Source organism: Cyprinodon tularosa, unplaced genomic scaffold (genome assembly GCF_016077235.1).
Source record: "Cyprinodon tularosa strain WSP-4 unplaced genomic scaffold, ASM1607723v1 ctg272, whole genome shotgun sequence".
Classification (NCBI taxonomy): Eukaryota; Metazoa; Chordata; class Actinopteri; order Cyprinodontiformes; family Cyprinodontidae; genus Cyprinodon; species Cyprinodon tularosa.
This window is the reverse complement of record NW_024038977.1, coordinates 2,338,049-2,355,292: the sequence shown is the minus strand read 5'-3', so window position 1 is coordinate 2,355,292 and position 17,244 is coordinate 2,338,049. Positions and strand designations below refer to the sequence as shown.

General features: G+C 37.0%; 1 protein-coding gene across 3 annotated transcripts in view; it reads left to right on the top strand.

The window, feature by feature from the left end:
- Positions 1 to 17,244, top strand: part of LOC119786455 (protein unc-13 homolog C) — a 181,604-nt gene that overhangs the window by 151,342 nt on the left and 13,018 nt on the right. For all 3 annotated transcript variants that reach the window (XM_038289813.1, XM_038289811.1, XM_038289814.1), the window contains 6 exons: positions 3,447 to 3,535; positions 3,879 to 4,016; positions 5,164 to 5,287; positions 6,463 to 6,525; positions 7,918 to 7,998; positions 14,059 to 14,206. In XM_038289813.1, coding sequence (XP_038145741.1) covers positions 3,447 to 3,535; positions 3,879 to 4,016; positions 5,164 to 5,287; positions 6,463 to 6,525; positions 7,918 to 7,998; positions 14,059 to 14,206 — 643 coding nt within the window. The remainder of the gene's footprint in view (positions 1 to 3,446; positions 3,536 to 3,878; positions 4,017 to 5,163; positions 5,288 to 6,462; positions 6,526 to 7,917; positions 7,999 to 14,058; positions 14,207 to 17,244) is intronic.

The window sequence follows — 17,244 nt, the reverse complement described above, 5'->3', positions numbered from 1 at the left end:
TTGTTTTGCTCTCTAAGACTGCAGTTGGATCGTTGCCTAGCAACCTTTCCAGCCAATAGAACAACAGCCTCGGAAAGGGTGCGCTTGTTTAACCCTACTGAGTGTGCCTGTGCTACTACGCCACTTATAAGAGCGTCAGCTGAAACTGCTATTTACAGTAGTTTTGTGGCTGATTGTTGTTTAGAAATAGAAAACCTGGTTTCATTTCTTAGTTTTGCCCTGGATTTTGTAGCGTTTGTGGACGCTACGTCGCTACTTGATCAAAACAATAACGTCGCTACAGGAAAGTTACTTGATAAATAAAGCAGCGACGCTACGGTCAAGCTACTGGAAAATGTAGTTAAACTAATAGCTTCGCTACATGTAGCGGCGCTACTGCCCATCACTGAGAAAAGCTATGTAGAGGAAAACTTACATCTACCATGTCTGTTATCCAGCTGAGCCGTCTGCAATTAGTGTGTGAGATCTCTGACAGGACTTCATGGCAGAGTTTATTGGGTCCAATGTGTTGCTCTTTCATACATGTGGGGCCATGTCTTACTGAATACAGTCTTTTCAGTTATTCAATACAATGTTTTGGCATTGCCAAATTAATGCAAACATGAACGCTTGTGAGGCATCATCACATGCATATGCTCAAATGTTCATCAGCCACTTTATGAGTACATCTTGCTAGTTCTGTATTGGTATCTTGGTTGTGTTGGTACTGCCTTAATTCTTTATGCAGTACATTTAGAATAAGTAAGTCATGTTCTTCATAAATGTTAGTCAGCATTGAAATAATAGAATCCCTGCATGGGCTGTAGATTTGATGTTTAACACTAAAGATTCTATTTACTATACCACCAGATCTAGCGCTGTCAATGACTGAATAGTGGTTAATCACAGGAAATGTTTGGGATTAACTCCACTGCTTTAAACATTATTCAGTAATTGATTATATCCCTTTTTAAGGTACTTTTTATGAATAAAAGTCCAATAAAACATGAAATAAAGTACTATTACTATTCCCCAAGTGTTTTTTCTTATCAGATTTGAAAAATACATGAAGATATTAACATCAAATATATATGTATCCCTAGATATCTGCCATTGGCATTTTTCTTTTTAAGAAAAAGAAAAAAGTCATCTTTATTATGTTATTTTTTCCTAGTCTATGTTTGTCTTAAGGTGACAGTTTTTTGATGTGCACAAAGGTGCTACTTGACTTAACATTTATTAAATGGTTTTCCTTATTGTATGAGAAGACTTTGCTGACAGAAGAAAGCTCACCGTATTCAGTTTTTCATATAATGAGAGCATAGTCCGTATGTAAGACTGACTACGCTCTGTGTTTGCTCTGCTATCCATTAAAAACAGGCTTGGAATCTCGGGAGCGCCATGAAGTCAATCGGTCAATCACTGCATGATCTAGAATTGCTTTGATTTGAGGCAGAGCTAAACACGCTGATAACAGAGTCCGCATGAATGAGGGATTAGTATGTGTAGCTCACGTCTCTCTGCTAACCTGCCTACTGCCTTCTGTCAGAGGAGAGGAGAGGAGAGCTCAGGGCTGCTATCAGCGCTCCTTATCACCAAAAAAGCTCTGTTTTAGTAGGTGATAAAATTGATGCTTTTACTCAAACAATTTTGATGACAAGACAATTTAGCATTGACATGGCTACCAATAACTTTGTTTGCCAAAGCCATTGTCACAAAGATTTTTAAAATCCAAATGTGCATGTAAAAGTTCAGTAGTTTTCTCAATTTTTTTGTCTTGGCTTTATGATGGAGTTAGGCACAAAAGCTGTCATTGGTTGAGATGAAAAAATTATGCCTATCCAAAGCCAAAGCTTGACTACCTGTGGCACAGTCGTTTGGTAGCGTGTCTGTGTCTAATTAAGAAGCACTAAAGCATTAATAAAACAATGGCTAAGCAAATGCTTTATTACAATAATAACACATAATATTAATAATAACACATTTACCTGTCCCTAGGTTGAGATGTAGTGTTCTTGGATATTACTGAGGAATGACTTTGTTATCTGGATGTTGCAGCTGAAGTCTTAAATCATTGGACCTGCACTGCACTCCTACTTCTATGTTTACAGTGTTGAGTATTTAGAGATAGCACTCTGCTCACCTTAGTAGTTTTCTGTTATCTCAAACCAGACTACCAAAGCTACTCTATTATCAACAAGAAATAGCTTTGCATGAAATTGTAGTACATCAGCATTGGCCCTATCCACACAAACCTGGGTTTGGGAGTATCCCTTTTAGTGTGATGGGTTGACACAAAGTGGTAGTAAAAGAGACTAAAGTTGAACCTGGCTACCAGATAGGGAGAAATTGAAGCCATGACCACTAAAACAACCACAAACTGGCAGGTTTGTGCATTTGCCTCCTCTGTCCCTTTACACGCTTGTGCCAACCCACCAGCATTGCTGATGGCTGACTTTAGTGTTGTGACTGTGGATTTTACACTAACATGTTTTGCCAATTTGCAGTTTTTGAGTGGCGTACCTTGCTGTTAGTACACACAAACGCAGTGTTTCTTACTCCGCGGTCACTGTTGTCACAATCTTCCTGTTCTTACACTTTCAAGGACATACTGAATGTGAAATTATTGATCTCTAATCATTATTACCATATCACTCACAGGTGTATCATAAGTATTTCACCTATTACACCCCTTGTGGTTCCATGTGATTTCATCTTTAGGGTCAAACTTTTCAGGGCTGATACCATCTATGTGTGAACAATGTCTAAGTTAATCGGACTAACTGATGTGGCACCAAAACCACACGACAGTCAAATTCACTCATATTTTCATTTTTCCCCATTCTGATGCTTGCTTTGAATTTCATCTTTGACATTTCCAAAAGTCTCAATGCTTTTAGTCGCTGACTTGATTGACAAAATTGCTTTACATGCAAGTAACCCACCTGATTTCCCTAATGAATTGGACATGTCAATGCATGGGCATGCTAATAATTTGTCAGTTTTGGTTACTGTTTACTAAGAACTTATCTTTTAAAGAATACTGGAAGTCAAGTTTTGATCTAGTCTAAGAAAGAAAATAAATTTTCATTACCGCATGTTGCAATACATTCACACCTTAATAAAAATATTTTTTTGTTTTCTCTGTATTTCTTTTGTATAGGTAGTTGTAACTTATGTTGTAGTCTACTGGAATGTCCCTGTGGCTAGATGCCTCATTGCTGACACCATGTTTTATGACTTGGCAAGCGGTCATAATTGCTCTTAGCTGAGCTCCCCATTGGTATTCATGGTACAGATGAAAGGCAGAAAGAGTAAGAAGTCAGCAGCAAGGCTCCCTTCGTTCCCTTTCCCTCAAGCCTCACCAGAATAGTGACATTCTCTAGAGACACGGTGGTCTAGAAAGTGTGGGTTACTATATGGAGTGGATAGATGTGATGACAGTCTGTCTCTCTCTTCACTGACAGCTGGATGCAGAGGCCAGTGATCTGCTGAAAGAGCTGCAAAATAAACTCAACGCAGTGCTGGATGAGCTCAGTGGGGTGTTTGGCTCCAGGTGGGTATCGGTGTAACTTGAACTCATGTGCAGTATGTCAGTCTGAAACAAATCTTTATGGTTGATTGGTGTGTCCATAATGTCCGTTGAAGTGAAAATATGCCATAAGGATGCTTAGTCATTGTTAGTTTAAAAATTTAATTGGCTCTAGTTCATGCTTTGTGAACACAGCAAGTCACATAACATTTCAGCTTGAAGAAATGACACTTTTTTTCTGAAAAGCCCTTCCATTGAGCTAATGGGGACTGTGGGATTCAGAAAGCACCAATAAAAGATGGTTTACATTGACTGTTTTAATAGTTTTGCACGTCCAAAAAGGCCTTATAAACTCTTGTGTTCACAGTTTTAAACCTGTAATCGAGGACTGTGTGAAGCAGATGAACCAGGTGCTGGTCCAGATGAAAGGGCCAGTCAAAGGGAGCAATCCTGCCATTGATGCAGAAACTGTTTTACGGCCCCTTATGGATCTTCTGGATAAGAAGTGAGTACCTGATTAGGGTCAGGATAATAAAAACAACTGTTGTTTTATCCCATTAAACCCTCTCTGGCAAATTAATTGAAGATGATTTAAGGACTTATTGACATTACAAAATTGTGATATGTTTCACAGTTAAAAATATGTTTACACTGCAAAAGTAGTGAGACAATAGTGGGAGATAATTCACTTTAGTGTACGCAAAGAATTATTTGGTTGTTTACAGTTTAGTAGGAAACAATACAGGTTGGGCTATTATTACCTTGAAAATACAAACCTGTCACGTTTACTATTATGACTACCAAATAGTACGTTGAAATAGCCCTGAAATGCAATATGGACTTGATTAATCCCACAAACTGGTGTTGTGGTATCTGGCACGAGACACTATGGATCAGACTTTTAGCCCAGGATATCCCTCAAATGCTCAATTTAATTGAGATCTGGAGATCCTGGGAGCAAAATTAGTACCTCAAATTTATTGTCTTGGTACTACCATTCCTCTATGGGTCGATTGCTGTAGTTTAAGAGTCCCCAGTGACATTGTCTGCAACATCACTGATGGCAGACTTAAAGTTGCCCAAAGCATTATAAAGCTTCTGATGGAATACCTTCTCTTTCTGCTTTTAACAATCAACATATTTGTTACTTTAAAGCTGAAGTAATATATTACTTTACCATTTTATTTGTCATACAATTATGTTTGATTGCTTTCATTACTTTTTTGGCAGTTCCCAGATTCTAAAGAAATTGAGCCTTGATTTTATGAAAGTCTTCCACTTTAAGGTTGCATCTACTTTAGTGGTTTTTATTATATTCAGTAGTGTAGAAAGAGGTGAGAGGCCCCAGCTGAGCCTGAAGAATGGTTCTCCTCCATTTGGCAAAGCAACATAGAGGCCAATGTGGTATTATAGAAAATCCTCTTAATGATATGGAAATAGAAAATCCTTCCTGCCGATTCAGAGACCCTGCCTGCACAAAAGGGCGAGATTAAAGCACAAAGCCCCTGCTTTTATTCTCAGTCACAGGTCTTTTCAATTTTTATGAATATTCTATATAAAGACATCATAACTTGATGCCTTCAGCTATGTTAGGTTTGTTTAAAAACATGGGCTGCAAGTGTTAAACCTAATCCCTCTTTGGTGTCTCCTAGTTTGATGTTATTCGCCAAGATCTGTGAGAAGACTGTGCTAAAGAGAGTTCTCAAAGAACTCTGGAAAATAGTTCTGAACACCATCGAGAGAACAATTGTTCTGCCTCCTCTGAGCGACCAGAGTGTAAGTTGATCAATTTTTAACTCTTATTTTCATATCATCCTATACCTCAACCTCTTAAGCAAGACCCCTCATCGGTTATAATGAAGTACACAGAAAGAGAAAATGGAGCAAAGAATTCTTTAAAAGAGATACATATATAATAGAATACATTTTTTTGTACTTACTTCAAAAAAAATTTATTCATTTAACTACTTTTAAAGATTTTGTTTTAACTGCTGAAATATAAGTCAGGTTCTGAATATCCTATCCTCTTCTACTGTTTTCAACCCAGTACTTCTTATTTAACACTTAAGTAATTAACTTTAAATCTTAACTTTTGAAGTGCCAAGCTTAAAAAGCAACATAAATACAAAAGTATTTTTTATATTCTTTGAAAAAAGTGTCTTCTAAAACATTTCCTGGAGAGCCAAAGTTAGGATTAGCCATTCATAAGCAACAACACTACCGTAGGTCTAAGAAATTCCTCCTGCTAGTGAGTTTGCCTCAAGCACCATAACTAAACCAGGTAAGATTTAACGAAAAACTCTTTGGTATCTGTTTACTCTAAAACTGCAAAAAAGGCAAAGACAAGTCTCGTAAATGGTTTTTTAATAGCAGAGTTTTCTAATAACAGAGTATGTTTTAAATAAAACATATACACCATGACCAAACCAAATTCTGCTTATTTCCAATGCAGAAAGTAACAGCTTATTTCATATATTGGAGATGTCAGTTAGGACTTGTTGCCAAAAAATTTCAACAGTGATCAAATTTATCCATGATACAATATTATATGTACAAATAAAAAGCTTGATATTGATGTTAAAAACATTTAATAGCTATGTTCAATATCATCCCAAATTGCTTTTTTTGCAGTGATACTAACATTATCAGTTATCTAAATCTTTAAGCACATAGAGAGATTTTTTCTATTTCTAATAATCTCACTTTAAGCTTATTCCACATTAAGTTCTTGTTCTTGTTTGACTGCTGGCACTAGATACAGCCAGCAATGGTTTGATGACTTTGTCTTATCTTTGATCCATATTGGCCCATTGAGTTGAACTACAATAAGTTAGAAACATTAGCGCAGTTATTTATGCTCAGTGTCCCTGTCTTGTGTTTCTTAGTTTGTTACAATATCAAGCATAAGCTTATTCCTTCATGTACTGATAAAAGTACCTTTGTATGTTCAGCAACAAGGAGCTCAGATGATCTTTAGTGCTGCCAAGGACTTGGGACAGCTGTCCAAACTGAAGGTGAGCTGTTAATGATTCTGTAACAGATGTTTCCTTGTTTCAAAACTCCCAAGTTTGTGATTCAAAGCTCAAGTTTGAACTCTGATCAAGACCTAACTTTAACTGCTTCTACAAAGACTCTGCCATCATGTCTAGCAGGATTATGTGCCTTGTTGTATTTCAGATATCATGATTTCATGCCTCACTGTGAGTTTTAAACTGGTGTACTCTTCTCAAAAAATGTCCTCTCAGCTCACATTACAGGACATTTCACTGCACTTACACATTCAATTTTACATTTTATCAGTTGTTTTATTTTTATTTTGAAGATATTTTACCTACAATAGCCACGTATGTTCCTGGATTGTTAGTCCAAGCTTTAACAAAGTAGGGATGGGGGTGGGTGGCGGTGGGGGTGGATAATTGTTTTGTTGTAAACTTTTGGTAGGAAGGGATGAGTCATCCAAAATGAGTTTGTTTTGTTCACTTTTTAAAATGCTGAATATTTGTGAACGACCCATAAACTTTACTACATCTTTATTGAACTTGTAAAGAGGCACATGCCATTATTTAATGCATTCAGATATAATTTTAAGTGGTCCTAGTTTTGATGTATTTAGTGAATTAGAGAAAAACTGAATTAGACCAGCAGATCACCAGTCAGAGATTTTAAGGGAAATATGCATAGTTTCAGTCTTTTGTTGGTCCTTCTACTAAATGCTATTTGTAATGGTCTATTTTCATGGATGTGACCTGCTTTAATACAAGTGTCCTGACACCTTGAAGCCAATGGTTAAGACTAAAGTTGTGTTCTAGCATCTGTTAAAGGGAGTAGTATATTCATTTTCTTTATGTTATTTTTGTCAAGCATTACTCTATAGTCATAGTTAAACATCTTTTGCAAGATGAGACCCATGATTTATACCCCAAATTTTATCTTTAAAAGCTGTGACTATGATATAATTCTCTAGCATCTACAATCTATCCCAAGGGAAATTTTATAAACTGTAAGGAATTTAAGACATGGCAAAAATGTATCCGAGTATCATACAGTTGCAATGATTGCATCTGTGCTTTAGTTTCTCTCTCCTCCCATTTCTTATAACATTTATCGCATTCTGGTTGTGCCATGTAGGGCTTACCGACACCTGGGAAATAAAGCAGTGCCAGAACTTATTTACTGCAATCCATTTAAAGGTCAGGAAAGCTCCAATTAGAATCGACAAAAACATTTTTCATGATTAAAATAGATTTTTACCACTCTGATGTAAAACAGAAAAGGTAAGGTTTATCACTCAGTGGGGTGAATTATGGTCATTGCATTTAGAGTATGAACCTTTTTGAAAATAAGAGTGTGAGAAAGGAATGCAATATTATCCTTGTGCTTTGATTCACCCGTTCTGGCATCTCCAGGAGCATGTCATTCGAGAGGATACCAGAAGTCTGACGCCTCGCCAGTGTGCCGCCATGGACCTTGTGCTTCCCACTATCAAGGTAAGTTTTCTGCTGATTTCAGCAAAGGTTGCACTGAAAGGCTCAAGTTAACCTTTTAAAAACAAAGCAGATAAAAAATGGCATGCAAATGATTTAATCAGAATTACAGATGAGCAGGTAATGTTTATGCAGAGCCTAGGATCCTGTATGAATGCATCCACCTAAGGAATGCAATAAAAGCCTTCACAGTGAAGGATCTCCCCACTGTATAATAAAAATAAAGCAATTGCAACCCTGGGTAAAAAGCAGATTGAAAGCTGAACCTCATTTCTACAGAGCTGAAAAGAAAGCTGTGGTGTATTTGTCTTGCATCATAAAATGCCATGAAAACTAATTGATTTTACCATCACCATAGAAACTACCTACAAGTAGACTCGTCATGTCAGTGGGCTTCATTCTCATCAAATGAGAATTGTGTCTTAACTCAACTAAATCAACATGTGTGGACTTATCACATATATACAATCTTTTCAGGATGGTTAATACATTATATGAAGGTATCCAATGTAAATTTAGAAAGATTTTTTTTTTTATGCATATCATCAGCATATTTTGTAAACCCACATTGCATAATAAGGAGACCAACTCAACATATAATATGCAGCACAGTTCTTCAGATTTTGTAAAGCAAGAAAATATGGATATTATTCAATCACCTTTTTATTCACTTACGCTATGTATGTTTTCATGAATGATTTAGTGGCTATACCAATGACAATATTTCATCCAGACAGACCATTGAAATTGTGAAAAAAATGAAGTGGGAGGGATAAAAGATGAATGCACTCATAAAAGTCCTGTTAATTGTTGGTACGGTCAATTTAACAGCTTAGCAATGAAGCTTTCTTTATCCCCCTTTTTGAACTGTGAACTTTGAACTGTGAACTAAGATATGTTGTGAAGTTGTGCTGAATTCAGCTTTGAACCACATTCCTGCAAACAGTGGACATCCATGGTCATTATTCAGCTTTGAAATGCGCATTGAAAATGTAAGTTTTCAGGTTGAGTGGAGGCTTTGGAAGACCCAAATGCAGAGACTGCAGGTGAAGTGTCATCTTGGTGGCAACTGAGGCAAAAAAGCAAAAACAACAAATACAGAAAACCTAATTCTAGGAGGCATCACGGAAAACACACGTGAGGGAAACGACAAGGAACCAGCAATCAGTGACTGAATAGGAGGTGTATAAATGGGAGATTGAACAAAGACCAGGCTAATCAGAAGATTGGGAGCAATCTTCTGATTAATCGTTACAAAATGATAATCCATTGCAAAATAATACTCCATTAAGAATATGAATAAATTACTTAATCTTTGAATAAATAAAAAACCTTGAAATATAATTAAATAAATAAGATAAAAATATTTTCACATATTTATTTTTGTTTTATTTCATGGTGATATTTATTTATTTATTGGAATATTTATTGAACGTTTATCAATAGCAGTATTTAGTTATTTAATTCATTTTGAATAAATATGGTACACACTCTGGGTAGTAAGCAGATGCTCATAGTAGTATTTTTCCTCTCTTTCATACTCAAAGACTTTTATTTCAGAACCCAGATAACCCAGAACCTTCTTGCTGCAAGGCAACAATTCTACAAACTGCACCACCATGCAGCCATTAAGTATAACATTTTATAACATACATATTTAGTGTTTGCCGCTAAATGTGACACACAATGCCCTATAGCTGAAGACATGCTGTAAAAATGTATCGTGTAGTAGGATTTTTTTTGCAAATACTATATTTCACATTGTACATGTAATAGTTACTTTAAAACTATTACATGATGAAAGAGGGGTAAAATGTAGACAAGATGCCATTGTGGCAGAATTTATTCTTTTTTTTTATTACACTGTGAAAAACAATAAAATAGCAAGATGCATTTAAGCCCCAAATTATTAATATCTCTGCCAAAGATGTAAAATCAATTTTCATGAACTTAGAAGTGTACTACTAATAGAAAATGGAACAGATCATAAAATAATGTGAAGGGATTATGAATTCTGAAAAAAACATTTTTATAAAAATTTTATTGTCAAATTATTTAAACGCCTCAATAAAATCCAGGAGAAAAGTCTTGTCAGCTTAACTGTAATGAGACCCCCTGTTAATATTGTCGAATAGCATTTTCTTGACCTCACCTCAAAATGCAGGTCCCTCCAAAGATTCTCTGCTGAAGACTTTGGCTGGCTGGCTGGCTGGGTAGCTGGCTGGCTGGCTGGCTGGCTGGCTGGCTGGATGGCTGGATGGATGGATGGATGGATGGATGGATGGATGGATGGATGGATGGATGGATGGATGGATGGATGGATGGATGGATGGATGGATGGATGGATGGGTAGCTGGCTGGCTGGCTGGCTGGCTGGCTGGCTGGCTGGTTGGCTGGCTGGATGGATGGATGGATGGATGGATGGATGGATGGATGGATGGATGGATGGATGGATGGATGGATGGATGGATGGATGGATGGGTAGCTGGCTGGCTGGCTGGCTGGCTGGCTGGTTGGCTGGCTGGCTGGATGGATGGATGGATGGATGGATGGATGGATGGATGGATGGATGGATGGATGGATGGATGGATGGATGGATGGATGGGTAGCTGGCTGGCTGGCTGGCTGGCTGGATGGATGGATGGATGGATGGATGGATGGATGGATGGATGGATGGATGGATGGATGGATGGATGGATGGATGGATGGATGGTTTAAAAAAACAGACGTCTAGTATAAAAAGGGAGTGGTTCATGATATAGATCATGTAAAAGGAAAAGAACACAGGAATGTGGTTTTTGGTCTGTGTTTTTGCCAGAGGCAGTTTGATATTTCAGGCTTGCTAGTTGTCTGTCTTTGATGCCAGGACTAAATCACTTCCCAGCTGGGAAAAATCAAACGTACTATACCCCAATATTCAAACCTTAAACTAATTTCATAAGTAATATATTTTTCCCCTGTTATAAATAAACATTACCTGCTTTACATTGGGGTAACATCTTGCCAGGTTAACTTGCAAGATGAGGCACATTTATTTGCAGCCAGATGGAGGTTCTCCTTAGAAGTTGGTTGAATTTGAAAAAAAGCGATCTGGATGACTATTCAAAATGTATTATGTAAAAAATTGGAAACTATGTTCAGTATTAGGGTATCTCCTATTGAAGATTAGGTAATTTACACGCCATTGAACTGGTTCCTAACTCAAGTCTTGAACAGAATCTCCAGATAACTCATTGTATAAAGCACATTGACACACTTTTCTCTTGGTTATGATCTAATTATCTTCCTCCATCTTTGTCCCCAAGAAAAACTCCTCTGGACTGGTAATACTACGGGATGCTTAGATGCAGCTTACCATCCCTGCTGACCGGATCTGTAGCATTTCTGCCTGTTGAAATGGATGCATATCAGTGAAAGAAAATATAAAAAATTTGTTTATTTTAGGTTTGCTCTAAAAGTACACCCATATACATTTTGTGATTCTATTAAAGAAATATACGTTCCAAGTATTTTATTTTCTTAAAAAAAAAAAAAAAAAAATCTCAAATTTGATCAAATAACAGTAAACAGGGATTCTTAAAACAAAGATTTGGTGTTTCTGAAAAGTTATTAATGCACTGGATAGTCTATGCTCTCAACACTGGGTTGGTACTCCTTTGGCTTGAGTTCCTGAGGCGTGGGAGGAAGGCTACAAGCCTGTATCGCTGCTGAGGTGGTAAAAAACCTTGGATGCAAACACCCACTGGTTAAATGACTCTGTGAATCATCGCTGACCAGTAACATTTCACACTAGACCTGTAAGAAATTTGGTTTCCTTACCTTTCTTCTTGACTTTGGGAACTTGTTCCCAAAGAAATGTTAAATTTGAAAGAAGAACCTTGGAACTTTAAGCAACAACACAGCCCTTTTTTCTCTTTATTTCAGGTAAAAAAAAAAAAAAAAAAAAAAAAACATTTGAAGTTGGTTTGGTTCAGTAATGACTTTAAAGAAAGTGTAAAATAGTTGCTCATCTTGGCCTGGATCAGTCTGTATATAGGGCTTCTAGAAGCATTGATTTTAGCAGCTGTCCAAACCAGGCAACTCTCCATTAAACCCCAACAAAGATTTCTTTCCAATCCTCTAAAGGCCTTTATTCCTATGCACCTGGGCTGTAACCTTGTGCAGCTTTTTCAGGAACAATCTTCCTTTACTCATCTTCCCATTAATATGGTTGGACACAGCACTCTATGAACAGATACCTTATTTCCCAATGACCTTTTATAGCATACCGTCCTTGTCGGGGATGTCAGTGACTGTTAGGTGACCTGGATAGCCCGCAGAAATAAAACAAATATTGGTCTTATATTTGGATGTGGGGTTTTTTCAAAGACCATGAATTGTGAGTTTATAATCTATAAGAGGTAATCATCAAAACAGATAGAAATAACCTCTTAAACGTATCTGTTTTTAAATTATATGCAGTATATATTTTCAACTTGTTTGAACTGAGTTCTTAATCTGGTATTTTATTTACACAATTATTTTGACAATGTTTTCTTATTAATGTTTAATGATTTTTTGGTTAAAAGCTCATTAAGACCCCTTTTTTTCCAAGGGTAGGCATGAGAATTTGACTTGTTTGTGTGCATTCATGTGGATCTAGAATTAGCAACTTTAGCAGTTTGTCATGGTTCATTTACGATAATTTCCTGGTCTCCTACACAATAACTAAAAAGTAACACAGGCAGCAACACTTACCGATTGCACTGCAGTGAGTCCCCTATTTGTCAGAATAACGTTTTTTGGTGAAATAGAGTTAAAAATAGTGACAGCAAGGCAGTCTAATGGTTGGATCCTTCCACCATTGACATAAATCAAGACTCAAGGATGTTTTCTAGAGTGTCTGTCCTTTTGGGCTTTTCTGGTTTAAACAACGAGCCCACGAAAAACCAAGCCAATTTAATGCACCAGATTTTCTGTTTCCTAGCACAAATAGACAAGTTTTAACATGAAAAAGTCAGATTTCTGGGTGATGACTCCTTTAAAAGACATTTATTTTAAAATATGCCATTTAACTGAAATGGATCTTTCCTAACGGGTTCCTAATTTCCTTTATTTGTCCACCTACTTTTCACATGTAGCTTTTAAAATGGCCCTGTCACACCTTGCCAATTTAGACCAGCGTATGTCTGACGTACAGAAAATCTGGCAAAAATGCTGGCACACGTTGGATAAGTTATCGGTACGTTTTGTATAAGTTATGAGCACGCTGAAGTACGTTGAAACACGCTGGCACACATCCACATGTGGTGAGTGGGTTGAGACGTATGCCAGCATATGCTTATACGTGGGGCATAAGTTACAGGTAAGTTATCTGACCGTTGACATATGTTAAGTGTAAGTAACTCATAAGTCGTGCCGTCCAGCTTATCAAAAACCTATGCGTAACTTCTCCTCCAGACTTCATCCCCATCATAGGGTGAGAGTGAAGGTCAGTGTGATGGATCCTCCTTGCATTCACGCCCACGACCAATAAACTTCCTAGTAGACATGATGCTGAATCTGCTTCGACTGCACTGAAAAAAAAATGTTAATCTACAGTAAATAAGTCATTTTTTTCTTATAATTACTCTGCCGTGCGTTATGCATAAGTTAGGCTGTCGTTCAACATGCTACATGTACGCCCAAAATTGAAAAATATACATTGAAAGTTCAGCATATGCCAGTGTTTTAGGAGATTATGGGACTTCGGGTATCCGCTGTCTAAATCGGCAAGGTGTGATAGGGCCCTAAGGAAAGAAAAGCTCTGTTTATACTCAGTTATTGTATCTATCAGCAAAAAAACCCACCAAACCAACCAGGTGCCAGCTTTAAATTAAACTTAGTAATTAACTACTGAAAAAGTATATTTGTTTTACTCTTGCAGTTAAAAAAAAATTGTTATCCAATCCTGTCTGAATTATGAATCACATGTAAAAACTATTCTACAAATACATTGAAGATATTTTTCATCTTTCAGCTTATCTTCAAAATCATGTTGTCTTTAAAGAGCTTAAAGTAATAAAGTGGGTTCTTTTCTTGCAGCAATACTTCCATGCTGGTGGGAATGGACTGAAGAAAACCTTCCTGGAAAAGAGCCCTGACATGAAATCCCTCAAATATGCTCTCAGCCTTTACACTCAACCTACAGATGCCTTGATCAAAAAATATATATGCACCCAAAACTCTCAAGGTAAGGGCAAAAGAATGTCTCTAAAAAATAATAATTGGTTATCTAATTAATAAGCAAAAATATAAATTCAAAGTAAACATTACATGACTTGAATATTAAGTATATGTGGATTTTTTTTGTTTTGTTATATAGAAGACAGGTGAGGATTCAAACAGCATGGCACCTAGTAGAAAATATTCCAATATAGAGCTGAGCTGGCTCAGAGAATAGCTGTTGTTTTTTTTTCCATTTCTTCTCTCTAATGTCTGCCAGCGATTATTTCTGTGGAAAAAAAATACAATTTTCTTCAATTGTTTTAGCTTAAAGCTCTTCTGTTTAAGAATTGATTGCTGGAAGTTCAGTCAATCCCATCAGTCACAGATGCAGTTACATTATAGTATTTGTATCATTGTTATGCATTTATTTCCAAGCATTCATTCTTTTTCACAGCTCGAATCATTTGTCTATTCAAGAGTGGAAAAAAGACTGTTATTTTTGCTCCTCTAGCCTCAGATATATAATCTAAGTTTATTTTCCACATTTTATATTCTGAGCACATGCAACCACTGTTTTGAAAAGTGTAAATCCTAAAACCCTCTGAGCTATTTTTTTTACCTCTGTCATTATTTATTTGACCTCATTTACTCACTTACTTACTTGTCTCACTTTATGTCTTTAGAAAGTCTAACCTCCCACCCAATTACTGTCTGGAACGAGGCAGAAATCCCCTCAGGTGTCCAAAGAGCCCCACAAGGGAATGCTGCCCAGTGGGGCATTGGAGCTCATACCTCCTGCTTGCCTCAATTTCCTTAATCCACAGATGCTTTATAGGCGAGCAGCAGAGAAGCAGAAAAGCTGAAGGAGAAGGCTCATCTGCCAGGCGGCCAACAGGCCAACCAGCCACACTGCTTTCACTGACTGGCAGATGGGAAGAGTTGCACAGCTTTTTGCTGTGTGCTATTTTGAGATAACTCCCTGTTTCTCCTCTTCCTCCCCCTCTAAGTCACTCATCCCTCTTCTGCCCTTTATAGGTTATTCACCGTGCTCTCTTCCTTTATCTGAGGTTGCCCAATAAGATGCCTATAAGTGCAGATATTGATGGGCTTTTATCAAAATTGTTCGTTGATTGGTACTTTGTGTCCAAAATTTCTGGGAAAATGAATGAAATGTAATCAATCTATTTATTATGCAATTTTTTTCCCCTGCTAAATTTCAATATTCTAATGAATTTGCAAATTTACTGTGGTCCAGCTTTTTGCATCTCTGTTGATCGATGGGGTGAGGTTCTAGAGACACTTTCAACTTCCTAGGAGTTTGTTTCCAAGTTTGAAGATGTTTTGCTTCCCATCCAGGAAGCTTTTTCAATTCAAAATGTCAGAAATACTGTTGAGTTCAAGGCTTTATAGAGTGGACTAAAGCAAAGCATAGTTTTCGGCTTAGACACATGCAAATTAAACATCAAATTGACAAGTGGGTCCTTTGGAACGGGGGTCATTTGGTTTCTTTGTTAACCTGTAATACCCGAAGCCTGTCTATATTTCAGAAAGTTGGGTCGTTAGAGGGAATTGTTGGCCTGGGTGAAGAGACAAGGTGCTCTGTTCCCCTATAATGGGGTGGGGGTTGCGATGATAGTGGGAAGGAATCAACTAAATCGCTGAATTGTAGGTTTTTGAAAGCTGCAGGCCAATGTTTCAAAGGGGCAGACCGGCTCCTCAGGTTCAATTTGCATGTTTATTACGCAAAAACAAGACTTTGTTTTTGGTCCACTCTATAAAGCCTTGAACTGGATGGGAAGCGAAACATCTTCAAACTTGGAAAAAAGGTCCAGAGGATTGTTTTTTTACTTTTCTGGAATGATTATGACCTTGATGACTGAGAATCTTCATCAGCGACTTCCCAGGAGCACTATTTTAATTTATAGTCATCTCACTAGAGTATAACACAGCTTATCTACTAAAAAGTCTAATGTTGATTAGTTTGTCTTTATAGTAAGAGAGTAATGTGACAGTTAACATCTTATCTTTGTCTTTCATTTTCTTTACAATTTGTTCAAGTTAAACTTTATCCTGCTCAACACATCTATTATTGTATCTGCCTTTAATCCTTTTCATCTTCATTTACAAATCTAATCCCACTCAAACTCTCTCAGTTTCTCAGATACTCTGTGCATCTCCTTATTTGTTGAATTTTCTGTGACTCATCAAAAAAAACACACTGAATCTATCATCCTGTCATCCTGGAACTATAATATGTCATTGCAGGGGTTTAATTTCCCACCAGACTAGACCTCAGTATTGCAAGAGAGCTGTATTTGTCGCCCTTCTCTCCGCATCTCCAGGCATCATTAGTATAAATCTCTGGCTAGTTTCTTAATTACCGGTAGTAATAAGCACTGCGAGTTTGGCGTTTATTGATTAGACATCAGATCAACACGCCCTTTCATCAGCTGAACCGCCTCATACCTTTCAGGAGTAAACATCTTTATTTCTCCCCCACATGTTCAGTAAAACCTCAGACAGCTAAAATGGGAAGGAGTCCCCACATTAGACAAAGTGACATACATTGTCAGCAATTCATTGTAACTGTTAGTCCACCATTGATGAAACTGTATTTAAGGGGTAACTTGGCAGGTTGCTTTGCCTAAACATATTGATTTATAAATTATTTGATATTAACTGGATATTAGAATTAAATTTATAACTAACCCAGCACAAAAGATGTAGGTATATTTGAGGATAAACAGTCATTTTAAAACTAACTCTTTAATTTGTTTAATATGTGACTTCTAGCTTTACCATGTAGAGGCTGCAATTGTTGCCCTTTTGTTTTCGTAGAATAGCTCAGTCAGTCTGATTCGATCGAATGGGACTTTTTTTATAAATGAATATCTTTTTATATAAACCGTTCTAGTGTAGATTTTCTTGTAAGTTAGGTTTTGTCCAGCTGGAAGAGTTTCAATTCAATTCAGTGTATTTATGTAGCGCCAATTCACAACACATGTAATCTCAAGGCACTTTATAGTTCAACCAGATCATACAGTCAAATTGATTCAAAGTTTT